The 15,651-nt window shown below is 49.8% G+C and overlaps 1 protein-coding gene across 7 annotated transcripts in view; it reads left to right on the top strand.

The window, feature by feature from the left end:
• Positions 1–15,651, top strand: part of SWT1 (SWT1 RNA endoribonuclease homolog) — a 1,000,634-nt gene that overhangs the window by 137,003 nt on the left and 847,980 nt on the right. For all 7 annotated transcript variants that reach the window (XM_078642786.1, XM_078642831.1, XM_078642776.1 and 4 more), the window contains one exon: positions 56–114. In XM_078642786.1, coding sequence (XP_078498912.1) covers positions 56–114 — 59 coding nt within the window. The remainder of the gene's footprint in view (positions 1–55; positions 115–15,651) is intronic.

The raw sequence follows: 15,651 nt of genomic DNA, 5'->3' as shown, positions 1-15,651 counted from the left end.
TGATGGCTTACCCTTGGCTTTGTACTCCAATATCTGGTGATTCTTTGTCTTCCAGAAAAATGAAGACACGCACTCTACTTCTATTTCACCTTCTGACGATCAAAGGCCTCAAAGGTAAGGCTATCTTTACTGTTTCAGTTATAGATGTGACTCCCATTTGTCTGGTGCCGGCAAACGCCTCTAGGATGTAACTTCTATGCCTAAATCTAGTAATCTTGCTTTCTATACCTGACATGTCATTCTTGGGCTAGAAATTACACGGGGCAGTGAGGTTGGTTGGTATGGTATTGTAACTGACTTTGATATCTACTCATCTTCCAAAAGAGAGCTGGTAGGAGTATGATTGCAGATTTGCTTTAGCTTTGTAGGGCTTTTTTATTTTTTATTTTATTTACTGAAAAACTGGCTGGTCTCTGCAGCTTTCATGCGATTACAATTTCGCTCATGAATGCTGTAAGACGATGTAAACCAAAACCATAGCAATATACATCAGGGTAAGTACCCTAATGACTAACATTACAAGTTTTATGGTAGTGATGTTGACATTATAATACAGTAAACAGCCAAAACCTCATTAGAAGGCAGATATACATTAGCAACATTTTGAAATTGGGAGTCATGACCATTATGGTATCTGTAGATCACTTCTGAGATCACGTGTGACATTATCGCCCATACCTTCTGTCTACCCTGTCTTCTTGCCAATTAGGTAAGTCGTCTGGTATGGACCTCTGGTTCTTGGGACGACTCTGGGGCAAGAGTAGTTCACTGAGCACATCCAATTGCGTGTTGCAGTAAACCATATCTCTTTGCCATACCTTAAGTGTTGAGACAGGAACTTGAGCCCATCGCATTGCCACCCAGCATCCAGCCCATAGTAGGCCAATGGCAACCAAGCGCCAAACTTCCTTGTCAACTTTCCTGCCGTAACCCAGCAACGCCAGCATCGTGTCGAACCCAAATGATGATCCAGTAATGGCCTCCAACTCGCAAAAAACCATACGCCAGAACTCATGCACTCCAGAACAAAACCATGCAAAATGCGCAAATCTAGCCTCCCTTTCCTCACACTGCTGACATTCCGCAGAGTGACGTAGGCCACACTGGTAAAGTCGTTGTGGTGTGTAATAGACTCATTTAATATACCTAAAGTATATCAGTCTGTCTTCCTTTCAGTGAGACAGTCTTGACTATGGTACAGCAATATTGCCAATATTTGTGACTAATGGTCCTGCCTAGATCTGTTTGCCAAACAAGTCACGCCTTTGTCAGCCCAGGTCTGCATGTTTCTTGTGCAAATGCGTAGAATTTTGCTATCAATCGGGTGGGGACATCCACCTGCGGTAGGAAACACAATGCTGTCATGTCTGGAGGTTCCAACATGTCGTCATCCAGTAAGCCATGTTTTGTATGTCTGACCCAATGATAATGGAAACGAGTAGAGCTGTTGTTTCACTCGTTTCACTCGTCCCCTCCTGAACTACTTCCCACCCGCACACCTCGCAATCCTTAAAAAATTCTCCCATAATGTAAATCTCCAGTGCATGTGAGGCTCACAACACGCCTTCTTCCTGCCCCATTGGAAAGCAGGAACACCAGTCTAATGGAATGTGCCACGAGTATAAGAGGGAGCCAGCTTCTCTCTCCAGGAGACACCGCAAGGCCTGTACTGTGACATTTAAGGAGTCAAAAACACTATGGCATTGTGTCGGGTTTCAAAACAGTGTATGAGGGTCTGCAGAATCTTTTTCGATGTGTAAATATGTCAAATCATGCAGGCCATGGATCCAGTTGGGTGCAAACATACTCTGTGCTGCTTTATAGTACATTTCAAGATCTGGCGCGTTTAGACCACCAATGTCATATGTCAAGGTGAGTACTTCCCACCGCACTCTCAGTTGTTTCCCCGCCTAAGGCAGCCTCATCACAAGGAACGTAAATTTCCGAACACAGATCGTGGCAAAAGCATCGGGATGTTTTGAAACAGGAATAGGAATCTTGGAGCACTATCATTTTCATAATGGCTATATGCCCAATTAATGTAAATGGCAGTTTAATCCAGCTCTCCACCTTCTCCACAAATTTTTGGTCCGCCTTTCCATAATTGTCAAGAAGTACTACCACTGGGTCAGTGTGGATCTGTATCCGCAGGTAACGCACCAAATCCATCATCCACTGTAAGGGATATTCTAACGTTATTGGTGTCGTGGTGGAGGTAAGAGAAAAAATTATAGATGTATCCCAGTGTTCATAAAGGCCTGAGAAACCTCTGAACCACACTTACCCTCCTCGTATAGGTGTAAGATTGTACTCCGGTTTGCGAATATATAACATTGTATAATCAATATATGCAGAAATCATGAGATTGTAACCTGAAAATTGCAATCCTTTTATGTTCATGATACTCGTGAAGCGCACATTCCAATGGCTCGGCTACAAGGCATATAATAAGGGTGACAAGGGACAGGCCTGCCGGGTGCCTCTAGTGATCACGATTATATCAGTCACAATAATGCCTACGCGAATCTGTGCTGTGAGTGGGGCATATAACACTAATGAGTCGAAGAAACACCTCCCTCACGCTAATGCGACGAACAAACAACATAAACCCCCATTCGACAGTCGACTGCCTTTTTGGCATCTAGAAAAACATCCGCCGCCCTAATCTCCAGGTGAACACGTTGGCTAGAGATAAACAGTGTTCTAAGGTTAAATGCAATACTGCGACCTGGGACAAAACCAGTTTGCTCTGGGGAACCACTCCAGGTAATATTGGTGCTAGTCTATTGGACAATAACTTGGCGTATAGGTTCGTATCCACATTTAATAGTGACAAAGGCCTATATGAGGAACAAAGGTTAGATTGTTTACCAGGTTTCAGGAGAGTAACTATTAGGGCCTCCCGCATCGAATGGGGCATAACTCCCGTCTTCACCATTTCCTCATACAGTGCGACCGAATGTGGTATTAGCAAATCTTAGTAAGTCTTATCAATGGCCACTGTAAGGCCGTTTGTGCCAGGCGCCTTCCCCGACTGCATACGTTTGAGTGCAGCACGAGCTTAATGGGGCTTTTAATAGTAGATTGTAAAACTCCCAAGTTTTTAGCCACATGACTAGTCAGATAGTTTTTTAGTGAGAGATGCTTGTAATTAGCTATTAGTTGTTGTGGCATTTGCATGACATTCTTCTTGCTAAGGGGCCAAAGCTTAATGAAGGCTCATCTGTATGTATTATAGGTAGATGTAAGTATGAACGAAAGGGCCTAAATCCAAGCACAGATGTGGTCTTGTCTTAACAAGAGATAGTTGTCTAAATCAGAATGTTATGTATGAAATTGCTGAATATATAAAATACATAAAAATAGTAGATGGCAAACAAGTAATTTTAAAAAGACTATGATTAACAAAGGAATCCAAGATGCTGGGGCACCCGCAATAAAGCTGTAACCCATTAAGGCTGCAGTAGTCGGGAAATAGCAGACAAGAGAAGCTGTGGCCTTATCCTGCTCAGGATTGGCATTCCCTGGGAGAAGGTACATATTTAGAACCTGTTTAGCCATTCACCCACTACTTTGTCTAAAATTCATCAAAGTCCAAACCCCCTTTTTGTTCACAATCCAGAATGGGCTAAAGAAGACAAATGACTATACCATAATGTGAGTGCTGATTTTTTTCAATTCACAATTATGTTAATTCATTAAAGTATATACATATAAAATAGAAAGAGCCAATAACTCACATAAGGAAATGTTCATTATTCTAAAATCTCTCAGAAACCAAGAAGAGAAGAAAGAGGATATCCCTGCCAAGAAAGAGTCCTGCAATGAGATAGCAGAATTCTTTGCTAATAAAGTAAAAAATATATACAATACATTTCCTACTGAGGCGCGTCTTGGCACCATTGCATTGGTAACCAAAACGATGAGCAATGTAAGAACTACGCTGGAGGGTTTTAAGATACAGGCAAGGGAGGTTCTAAAAGATACAGTAAAAGGAATAAAGCCCGGCTCTCCTCGAGACCCAGCGCGACCGGAGAAAATGAGGGAAGGGATGGACACAATCCCACCTTACATCACAGATCTTATCTCCCACTCCTTCCAGACGGGTATAGTTCCAAAAAAATGTAAACAGGCCATTGTCAGACCCCTCAAGAAAAACCTATCACTAGAACATACCAGGCTAGACAATTTGCGCCCCATTTCACGGCTCCCATTTATAGCTAAAGTCGCAGAAAAAATAAAAAATAAACAGCTGGTAGATCACATTAACACAAATGACCTTCTGCACCCGTCACAGTCAGGTTTTAGAATGGCACAATCAACAGAATCAGCGTTGCTCATGGCGACAGAAACACTCGGGAAACATGTTGACGAGGGACAAACAGCCACGCTGATCTTGCTGGATCTAAGCGCGGCGTTTGACACCGTTTCACACCCCTTGTTATTGCAAAGACTTGAGGCCTGTGGCATCAGGAACAACGCTCTGAAATGGCTGACCTCGTTCCTGGACGAACGTAGTTTCCAAGTCGCCCAAGGAACACTTCGGTCTGACAGCTACCCTCTGCCCCAAGGGGTCCACTTGTGGGACACCCCCGCGCCGCACGGCCACCAGCTGCTGCGTGTGCCCCCCTGCTGTGCCCTCTGCCTCGCTGCCAGCCGCGCTGCCGGCTGACCCTGCTGTCGTTGCTCTGTCCCGTTTTTTAATGTCAAAGTATGTTTATTGAGTTTCAAAACAGAAAAAGAAAAAGGCATGGCATAGCAATGGATAATCAACAGGCAAGTTAGGCAAGCGGGACAGACAGACACGTCTTCCCTAATAAGCGTTAGGTGAGCAGGGTTATCATGCCCAAATGGAAAAGTGGTGCCCGGAAGCCTAGAAAATCCCCTAATCGGGGCCACAAGGAAACAAGCCAGCCCTAAGAACCCGCCACCCCCCCAAACACCCAACTTCAACGCCCCCCCACCCCACCAGCACGCCAGTCGTCTATAGTAATCGTGTGAGTCGTAGCCAATCAGAACGCATCAGGGTGCCTCTGGTTGCGTTCGGTTCACTATGCAGTCCGTGAGCCGTAGGATACGAAGATATTTCGGGCAGGTGATTTCGTGGAATTCCCTGGAGAGCAACGTCAGGAGCGGTTGCCAAGTGGTGCGGAATGTGTCAGTGGTATGTGTGAGTGTGGCCTGGATCCGTTCCATGCCCAGCGTGAACCACAGCTTGTGCAGCCAGCCAGTGTGGGTGGGTGGGTTAGTGGAGCCCCAGAGCGACAAGACGTGTTGCGAAGCTGCCTGCATTGCAATGCCCATCTGTTTGCCGCGAGTCGATCTCAAGGGGAATGTAAGTGCATTAGGAAGCCCTAAGAGTGTGTATGCTGGGAAGCGTGGGATCTCGGTGTCGAATGTGGAGTCAATATCGTCCAGGACGACCCTCCAGTACTCCTGCAAGGCGGGACAGTCCCACAGGAGGTGAGTCAGTGTGCCTCGGCTGCCACATCCCCTCCAACACATCGCGCTACGGGTCGGGTTGCCTTGATTGAGTCTCACTGGGGTAAGGTGCCAGTAGATAGCCAGTTTGATCGCCGATTCCCTGGCTTTGGTATTGCGGGTAGTGTGGGCGGCCCTGTAATATATATGGCTCCATTCCACTGAGGAAAGAGGTCGTCCCAGTTCTGCTTCCCAACGCCGCTGTCCAGCGGTCTTGTCAGGGTCTGCAGCAGGGGAGAGCATCCGATAGAGGTCTGAGATGAGATGTTTATCTGAGTCCTTGGATATGAGCCAACGTTCGAACGGTGTCATTTGCCGGCCCACCATAGGGGCAACATCCGGACTTAAGAGCCAATGGCGAATTTGGAAATATTGAAACATGTGAGGGCCATCCACTCCATAGGCTTGCGAGATGTCGGCCAGAGAGAGGAACCCCTCCACATCGAAGAGGTGCCCGGCTGATCGGCAAGGCGTGTCACGCCATTGCTGGAACGCTCGCGCGTCTGTGCCGGGTGGGAATGCGGGATTGTCAAAGAGCGGGGTAAGTGGGGACGGGAAGGTCGTAAGGCCCCGTTTGACCGCTACCATGTCCCAGGTCGCCATAGTGGTCCGAGTGATGGGGGAGCGGAGGAGATAACGGGGTCTGTGCTGGCGAGTAAGGAACGGTATCTTCCACAGGGAGGTCTGTGCCATGGCCCTGTCCTGAAAGAGCCATCTCTTCTCTGATTCTGGCCGGTACCACTCCACCAGATATCGAATTTGCGAGGTCTGAAAGTATTGCAGCAGGTTTGGGATCCCGAGGCCGCCCTCGTCTACAGTCCTGTGCACTATTCGTCTGTCCCGTTTTTTAAATCATTTGTGCTTGTTTTTTTTTCCCTCGTTGTTTTTGCCCGTATTAAGTGTTTTTGTCCAGCATTTGTGCTTGTATTTCATAGTTCTGCCCGTGTTAGCGTGTTTTTTGATTCTCATTTGTGCCTGTTTTCCTCGTAGTCGCTGCCCGCTCTCCTTCGTGTTTCCCGCCTTCCTCGCCGCCCCCCGCTTCCCGCCACCACCGCCGACCCCGCCCCTTTTTTCCTTCTGTTCCCTCCCCGCTCCCGCCTCCCAGCTGCTCCGCCCACCCGCGCACTTGGCCTTAAAAGGCGACGGTGCGACACAGGTGAGTGTGACCCACTTGTGGGACACCCCCGCGCCGCACGGCCACCAGCTGCTGCGTGTGCCCCCCTGCTGTGCCCTCTGCCTCGCTGCCAGCCGCGCTGCCGGCTGACCCTGCTGTCGTTGCTCTGTCCTGTTTTTAAAATCATTTGTGCTTGTTTTTTTTCCCTCGTTGTTTTTGCCCGTATTAAGTGTTTTTGTCCAGCATTTGTGCTTGTATTTCATAGTTCTGCCCGTGTTAGCGTGTTTTTTGATTCTCATTTGTGCCTGTTTTCCTCGTAGTCGCTGCCCGCTCTCCTTCGTGTTTCCCGCCTTCCTCGCCGCCCCCCGCTTCCCGCCACCACCGCCGACCCCGCCCCTTTTTTCCTTCTGTTCCCTCCCCGCTCCCGCCTCCCAGCTGCTCCGCCCACCCGCGCACTTCGCCTTAAATGGCGACCGTGCGAACGCGCAGCGTTGACGCGCAGCGGGCGCGCCGATTGTGCGCCGAAGGCGCGCCAAAGGTAAGCCCGTCTGCGCCCGTCCGCGACCGGATCGCGACCAGCGCCAGGACCCCTGGCCCCCACCGACGGAAGCCGACCCGACGAACCTACAACGCCGCCGATCTCATCGCACTCAACACCGGCCGCATCCCAGGATGTCATCGAGCCGCCCCGAAGCACACCCACGGACCCTTCAGCTGCCACGCCTGCAAGTTCACCTGCATCCGGACTCACCCTGCACCAGCACTCGCCAAGCCGAACTTCAGCAGCAACCACCTCAAGTGCATCCTGCTCAACACCCGCTCCGTCCACAGACACGCCGTAGAACTCTGGAACCTCCTCGACACCACCGCCCCTGACGTTGCCTTCCTCACCGAGACCTGGATGAACGCCTCCTCAGCCCCAGACATCGCCATCGCCATCCCGGAGGGCTACAAGATCATCCGGAGGGACCGCACCGCCAACCTGACGGGAGGAGGCATTGCCATCATCCACAGAGACACCATCCGCATCACGACCAACACCGACGACACCCTAACCACCGCTGAACACCTGCACTTCCAGATCCACACCAACCCGAAGACCACCCTCAGAGGCACCCTGATCTACCGACCCCCGGGTCCACGCACACGATTCAGCGAGGACATCGCCGACTTCGTCAGCCCGCATGCCCTCCCCTCCGCCGACTACATCCTCCTGGGGGACCTCAACTTCCACCTGGAGAACAACAGCGACCGCAACACCATCAGCCTGCTCGACAACCTCGCCAACCTCGGACTCAAGCAACTGGTGACCACCCCCACCCACCTCGCCGGACACACACTCGACGCCGTCTTCTCATCCAGCAAAGACGTCACCTTCAGCCACGCAACAGGACTCCACTGGACGGACCACAGCTGCGTCCACTTCAGCTTCAAAAGAACGACGATCCACCACCACCAGCAACAGGTTGCCCGAAGAAGCTGGAACAAGATCACAGCCGACCAGCTCACCGCTTCCCTGAGCCAGCACCCCCCCGCCAGCTCAGCGAACCCCAGCACGGCCGCCGACAACCTCACGAAGTGGATCAACAACGGCGCGGACGAACTCGCCCCTCTGAGAACCCCGCCCAGCAGACCCTGCAGCAGAAAAACACCATGGTTCACCGACGAACTCAAGAGCTCCAAGAAGAACTGTCGAGCCCTCGAGAAAGTCTGGAGAAGGGAACCAACGACGGACAACATGACCACCCTCAAGCTCGCCACCCGGAAACACCACCAACTGATCCGCGCCACCAAGAAAAATACATACAAGGACCGGCTGGACAACAACGCACACAACTGCAAGGAACTCTTCAACATCGTGAAAGAGCTCTCCAACCCCAACGCCGGAAACAATGACATCACCCCGTCGCAAGACCTCTGCAACTCCCTCGCGTCCTACTTCCACAACAAGATCGCGGACATACACAACAGCTTCAGCAACCAACCAACGCAAGCCACAACCGCAACAACGCCACCCACCACCACCCTCCGCACCTGGACTCCGATCAGCACCGAAGACACCATCCGCACAATGAACTCCATCCATTCCGGATCTCCGACTGACCCCTGCTCTCACCACGTCTTCAACAAGGCCGACGCTGTCATCGCACCCCACCTGCGGGACATCATCAACACCTCCTTCGACACCGCCACCTTCCCTGAGAGCTGGAAGCACGCCGAACTTAGCGCTCTTCTCAAGAAACCCACAGCAGACCCCACCGACCTCAAGAACTACCGTCCCATCTCGCTCCTCCCGTTCCCGGCCAAAGTCATCGAGAAGACCGTCAACAAACAGCTGGCCGCCTTCCTCGAGACGAATGGATCCCTCGACCCCTCACAGTCTGGCTTCCGAGCGAACCACAGCACCGAGACCGCCCTCATCGCTGCCACCGATGACATACGAACTCTGATGGACAACGGAGAAACAGCGGCCCTCATCCTCCTGGACCTCTCCGCGGCTTTCGACACTGTCTGCCACCGCACCCTAGTACAGCGCCTCGGCAACATCGGAATCCAGGACAAGGCACAGGAATGGATCACCTCCTTCCTCGACGGAAGAACACAGAGAGTCCGCCTACCACCGTACAAGTCAGAGGCCACCAAAGTAATCTGCGGCGTCCCTCAAGGATCCTCACTGAGCCCCACCCTCTTCAACGTCTACATGAGCCCCCTCGCGGCCATCGCACGCCAACACAACCTCAACATAATCTCCTACGCCGACGACACCCAGCTGATCCTCTCCCTGACCAACGACCCCGCCACCGCCAGAGCCAACCTGCACGAAGGGATGAGAGAGGTAGCCGAATGGATGACGACCAGCCGCCTGAAACTGAACTCGGACAAGACGGAGGTCCTCATCCTGGGCTCCTCGCCCTCCGCCTGGGACGACTCCTGGTGGCCCCCCGCCCTGGGCACCGCACCCAAACCGACGGACCACGCACGCAACCTGGGCTTCATCCTGGACTCCTCCCTCTCCATGACCAGACAAGTAAACGCCGTCTCCTCGTCTTGCTTCAACATCCTGCGCATGCTACGTAAGATCTTCCGGTGGATCCCCACCGAGACGAGGAAGACGGTCACCCAGGCCCTCGTCACCAGCCGACTGGACTACGGCAACGCCCTCTACGCCGGAACCACCGCCAAGCTCCAGAAGAGACTCCAGCGGATCCAGAACGCCTCGGCCAGACTCATCCTCGACATCCCCAGACGCAGCCACATCTCCGGACACCTGAGAGATCTGCATTGGCTCCCGGTCAACAAGAGAATCACCTTCCGTCTCCTCACCCACGCCCACAAAGCCCTACACGACCAAGGCCCGAGCTACCTCAACAACCGGATCAACTTCTACACTCCCAAGCGCCTCCTCAGATCAACCAGCCACGCCCTCGCCGCCGTCCCCCGCATCCGAAGAGCGACAACAGGAGGAAGGTCCTTCTCCTACCTGGCCGCCAAGACCTGGAACTCACTCCCAACCGACCTGCGCCTGACCCAAGACCACCTCTCCTTCAGGAAGAAGCTCAAGACCTGGCTGTTCGAGCAGTAACGGCACCCCCCCCCCCAACCCAGCGCCTTGAGACCCTACGGGTGAGTAGTGCGCTCTATAAATGACCTGATTGATTGATTGATTGATTGGTCCCACAGGGATCAATTCTAAGTCCCACCCTGTTCAATCTATATGTGGGACAACTAGCAGAATATGTAGAGAATGTTTCCGCGTCCATGCTAGTTTAGGACATCCTAATGGGAAGGCATAGACTGCTGAAGTGTGGGGAACCCATGCTCCCTCAAGAGATTTGAATCAAAAGAGTAAACAAAATTATACATGCTCTCCGGTGCACACATTGCTGCCTATCCATAATAATGGAAGGCAAGTGTTCATCCGAGAAATGATAGTCAACATTTTTGGAGTATTGGAAGTGAGACACTGTTTGAGTCTGTTTTTAGAGATTTGCGGTAGATGGGCTGGTTAACATAGTAATTTGCACTTCCAAACTAAAGACTTATCACCTGCCTTTTACCCTTAAGTGCTGTTGCCCCTATCGTTGCTGGATTTGCTCCAGGGACCTTTTTGCTATTGCATAAATTGGTTCCTTGATCCCTACGTCATCAATTTTGATGGAGTGAACTCGGGCCTCTTCTTCTTGCAAGGAAAGTTCTGTTTGATGTATAGAAAATCAGAGCAATGGGCAAAAAAAGGGTAGTTGAGGACCATTCCTCCAAATCTTTCCTTGACATTTATAGTATGTCTTTTCATCCGTCCAAAGGGTCTCACAGAAGTACAAACTTTAAGGTTGTAGTGGATGCCCTTTGTCAGCATGTTTCCGCGTACATTCTAGTTTAGGACATCCTAATGGGAAGTCATAGACTGCTGAAGTGTGGGGAACCCATGCTCCCTCAAGAGATTTGAATCAAAAGAGTAAACAGAATTATACATGCTCTCCGATGCACACATTGCTGCCTATCCATAATAATGGAAGGCAAGTGTTAATCCGAGAAATGATAGTCAACATTTTTGGAGTATTGGAAGTGAGACACTGTTTGAGTCTGTTTTAGAGATTTGCGGTAGATGGACTGGTTAACATAGTAATTTGCACTTCCAAACTAAATACTTATCACCTGCCTTTTACCCTTAAGTGCTGTTGCCCCTATTGTTGCTGGATTTGCTCCAGGGACCTTTTTGCTATTGCATAAATTGGTTCCTTGATCCCTACGTCATCAATTTTGATGGAGTGAACTCAGGCCTCGTCTTCTTGCAAGGAAAGTTCTGTTCCCAGGGCAAGTATTGGGAGTGTAATGCAATGTTATTCGTCCTGTGGATTTAAAGACCCACAAAGCTGGCGAACTTCTAGCAGAGCTGTGCTAGAAGGTTCCAGTTCAAACTGCCCATTAGTTGGGAGTTGTAACATTGAAGGAGGTGATCAACGGAGACTTTAATTTTCCATACAGAAACCCAACAAAATTGGTTCTAAGATATTTCGCAGCTCAACAATCACAGTTGCAATGATGGATATAGTGCCCTAGTTTGCCCCACCATTTTCTCCTTATAAACACTTAGAGGTAGGCAAGTCATTGTTCATCTTAGCATTATGCCATGTGCAAAATATGAATGGCTGCTTTCCTACCTAAGCTGACATTTTGGTGGCAAAAATTGAGAGTTTAGCTGACCATGCCCCAGTAAGCGTTGATCACTGGGCTTTTCTTAGTTACTTTCAGGTCAGAACACATCTAGACAGTAACCAAATACTCTCATATTAGAGCACATCCCTTCTTCAAATTAGGTAAGTGTAGGAAGCTGGCTCTGTATTTACTATACCAAAGTAGGGCATAGTGTGCACAGAGTCCAGTGGAACCCCCAAGGTAGGCAGAGGTAAAAATAGATAATACCTTACTCTCGATTTGTGGTGGTGTGGGCGAGCAGTAAGGCTTTATCAGAGAGTAGTGTTAAGCATTTATTATACACACTCAGGCAAGAAATGATGTCACACACCCAAAGACTGAACTCAGACCAATTTTGTTTGTATAAAAATATTATTTAATTATTTTATTTCTAGAACTAAGTCAGGCCTGGTGCAGGTAAGTGAAATAATACTTTGCAAGATTTATGAAGTAAATTACAGTTGAATGCAGGTTCAAATGCAGTTGGTTGATTTACAGGTAAGTCAATAATCAGAAATACTTTTCAGATAATTTGCAGATTATAATACGCATTACTTCTTGGATAACTTTTCACGTTACTCTTGCCAGTCAATGTGATATGCCTAGATATCACACTGAGACATCGCATAGGCAAAAGGTAAGTAATTAACTTTTTTCGCATATGCAGTTTTTTAAAGTTTTCATACAGACCAACTCTACACTTAAAAGAATTTTCAAAGAAAAGCAGTCAATCCAATCCCGTGGGAGGAAATGAAGTTATCGGTTTGCAGGTAAGTACTTCATTGTGGGAGTTGGGTTTCTCGGTTTAGCACCAGGGTTCCCCAAGGGTCAAGGATGCACTCTCAGAACACCCTCAGCGGCACTAGGGCGGCCGGGTGCAGAGTGCTGAGGCACTATGTTATCCAATGGGGGATAGGTGGCATCCGGTTGGTGGCTGCTCACGAGCAGGCCACAAGGTTGCGGGAGCAAAGCTTGTGGTGTTAGGCTCAGGGCAAAGGGGGATCCGGGTTAGCACCCAAAGTGCACCCACAGCTGGGTGCAGGGTACTGGCGTCAGGTGCCCTGTTGATTTCAAGGGGATTCTCCGGTTGCAACAAACACTGCAGGCTCGAGAACGAAGATCTTCTGGAGGCGACCACCAATTGGAGAGGTAAGTTGGGATGCCTGTGGATGCTGGGACACCATCGGTTGGGCCACCCAAGGCCGTGGGACGTCTGGTGCAGGGGTGTCTTCAGGCTTCGGGTTTTCCTTACCGGCTCCTGTCGCGGTTGTGGAGACCCTCCAGAAAGGGGCAGCAGGTGTTGATTGGAGATTTGAGGCAGGTCAGAGATCACTAGATCTCAGATCAGGATCACCTGGGAGATCTCCTCGTGGTGTTGGGCCACTCGAACTCGGGCTGTTGGCGTCTGGTGCAAAGTGGTGCAGACTTGCGGATTTGGCCGGAACTAGAGTCTGTGGGTGAGCAAATCCGGTGCTCACGGGAGACAAGGTCTTGGTTTGGGAAGGCAGGGCACATCCCCGGATTCTTAGGGGCTGCTGGCTTTAGAACACCCCGGAATTTCACTGGAGCAGGTTCGAGGTTGGGATAGGCCGGTAGGGCTGGGGTCAAGTCAGTGGGTGTCCTCCTCTTAGTTCAACATGACTTCTTCAGTCATTCTTCTTCTCTCGTCGGATCTTGTCTGAGGAGGCAAGGTTCGGGTTGCCCCTAAATACTAGATTTTTTTGGCTTTACAGTTAGGTAAAGGTCGGGAACAATGGGTCCCTTCCTTGGGGTGGTTACACCCCCTATTATGCCACCCTCCAGTGGGAGCGGGGCATAGGCCTCACTCTGGTTGGCTGGGTCCACCTAGCTGCAAGATGGCGGGGACTGAGAGATGTGCTTGCCTCGCCTCCCACACCTGAGGGGTGGGGTTGGCAAAGGGGGCGCACCTCACCTTCTAACTTGGTTTTCCCACGATTCCCCCCTCCCCCCCCCCCCCCCCCCCCCAAGTGGGGTCAGAACTGGTGAGGGCCAGTTGCTGGTAGCAACAAATGGCTGGGGTAGCTCACAAAGGCGTAAGCCTTTGAAGCTTCCCCTTCATGGACCCTGCCCATCCTGGAGGAGGAGGCTTGGCACCTCATCTCAAGAAATGCATTGTTTCAAGACCCCGAGAGCGGCAGGCTCTCGGCCAAGGGGTCAAGAAACATGTCTGGCGGTGGCAGCTGGCGAGCAGCCACTCGGCCAAGACACTAGAGTTAGGTCATTTTTCAGGGGGTGTCTCAAAGATGCTCTCTGAGTGCATTTTTCATTAAATCCCACACTGGCATCAGTGTGGGTTTAATGTGCTGAGAGGTTTGATTCCAAACTTCCCAGTTTTCAGTAATGCCATCATGGTGCTGTGGAGGTCTTAGTAACAAACTCCCAGCCCCATATACTCTTAATGGCATTACTGCACTTACAATGTCTAAGGATTGGCTTACACACTGTAGGGGTACAGGGCTCATGCACCTGTACCCTCACCACTGGTATGGTGCACCCAGCTAGAGGGGTGGCTTACCATTGCCAGGGCAGTGGCTTGTAGGCATGGCACACAGGGTGTGTTGTGTGTTGTGTTGTGTGTGTGTGTGTGTGTGTGTGTGTGTGTGTGTGTGTGTGTGTGTGTGTGTATGCGCGCAGGGCCTCTGAGGGTTGCACAATAAGTGCTGCAGCCCTTGGTACCAGTTATAATGGACTTACATATGGCTAAAGAGTGCCAATTGAGTTTTGCATCAGTACAGTTTAGGAAAGAACATAGACCCTGGTTACCTGGTTGGCAGGAACCCAGGGTACACTCAGTCAAAGTACACCAACAGTTTGGCAACAAAGTGGTGGTAACCATGCAAAAAGGGGCACTTTCCAACAGTTTACTGAAAAATCAGTGATATGTAAAGCAGGTTGAAATAGAGGTGGGAATGTGTTCTTTCCAAGCAAGTAATTTCTCAATTATTTTCTTCTTGCCTTACTCTTCTTATTTTGTTTTATGGTCAGATAACCCCAATCTTGATTTACTAAGACAGAGTTTAAATATGGTCCATCCATGAGATTTCCTTATTTTGATAGTCTGAGCCTCCTAGGGAGTCATGACAAAGATGACCGATGAAAGTCAAAAGAAAGAAAGCATTGGTATGAACTTGAATGCAGATATTTAATTCACTCTTATTAGCGAACCTGAAGGCAAATGGTTTAGCAGTCTTAACGTTCTAGGATGGCCTGCAAAGAATTGCTTCTTTGGTTGGTTTACCTTTGGAGGGACGTCACACAGTTCTTAAGGAGCACGGTAGCAGAGGCTCCTGGCCTATTGGAGTTGCCATACGTTTTCCAATCCTTGCATACTCTAAATGAGCTCCAAGGACAACATTTTCCACCTCATCTAGTGTTGCTATAGAAGCTTCATCCAATTTCCTTGTATGAGGTTTTTGCTGCTCCGCTTTCTTTAAAGTAATGAAACGCCTCATGACCAGACATAGTACCAACAGACCTGCTCTTACCAGACTCCGCTGTGTGGGCGCCCTGTGTTTGAATTTCAAACGTTGTCACGGAATCAATACTTTTCTTAAAGGACTGCGATGATGGCCTCAGCATCACTTATAAAGCCTTCTTGCTTTAACTAGATATAGTGAAGCATTTCCACTCGAGGATGGCACCACTGTTTTTGGGTTTAAAAAGTATCTTTGGTAATTTGGATTTAGTGAAGTTTGAATCTGTGCAAGTGCAGTTCTCTAACGTTGACACCAAGCTAAACTACGTTGCAGCCCAGAAGGGGCTTTGACAGGGCCTTTAGAAGGCAGGGTGTCTCATCGGCACTCTTGTTTTTTTAATATTTGAACATACTAGTCCCCTGT

The sequence above is a fragment of the Lissotriton helveticus genome, chromosome 1_1 (genome assembly GCF_964261635.1).
Source record: "Lissotriton helveticus chromosome 1_1, aLisHel1.1, whole genome shotgun sequence".
Classification (NCBI taxonomy): Eukaryota; Metazoa; Chordata; class Amphibia; order Caudata; family Salamandridae; genus Lissotriton; species Lissotriton helveticus.
The sequence above is the reverse complement of the archived record's forward strand: the minus strand, read 5'-3'. Positions and strand labels throughout refer to the sequence as shown.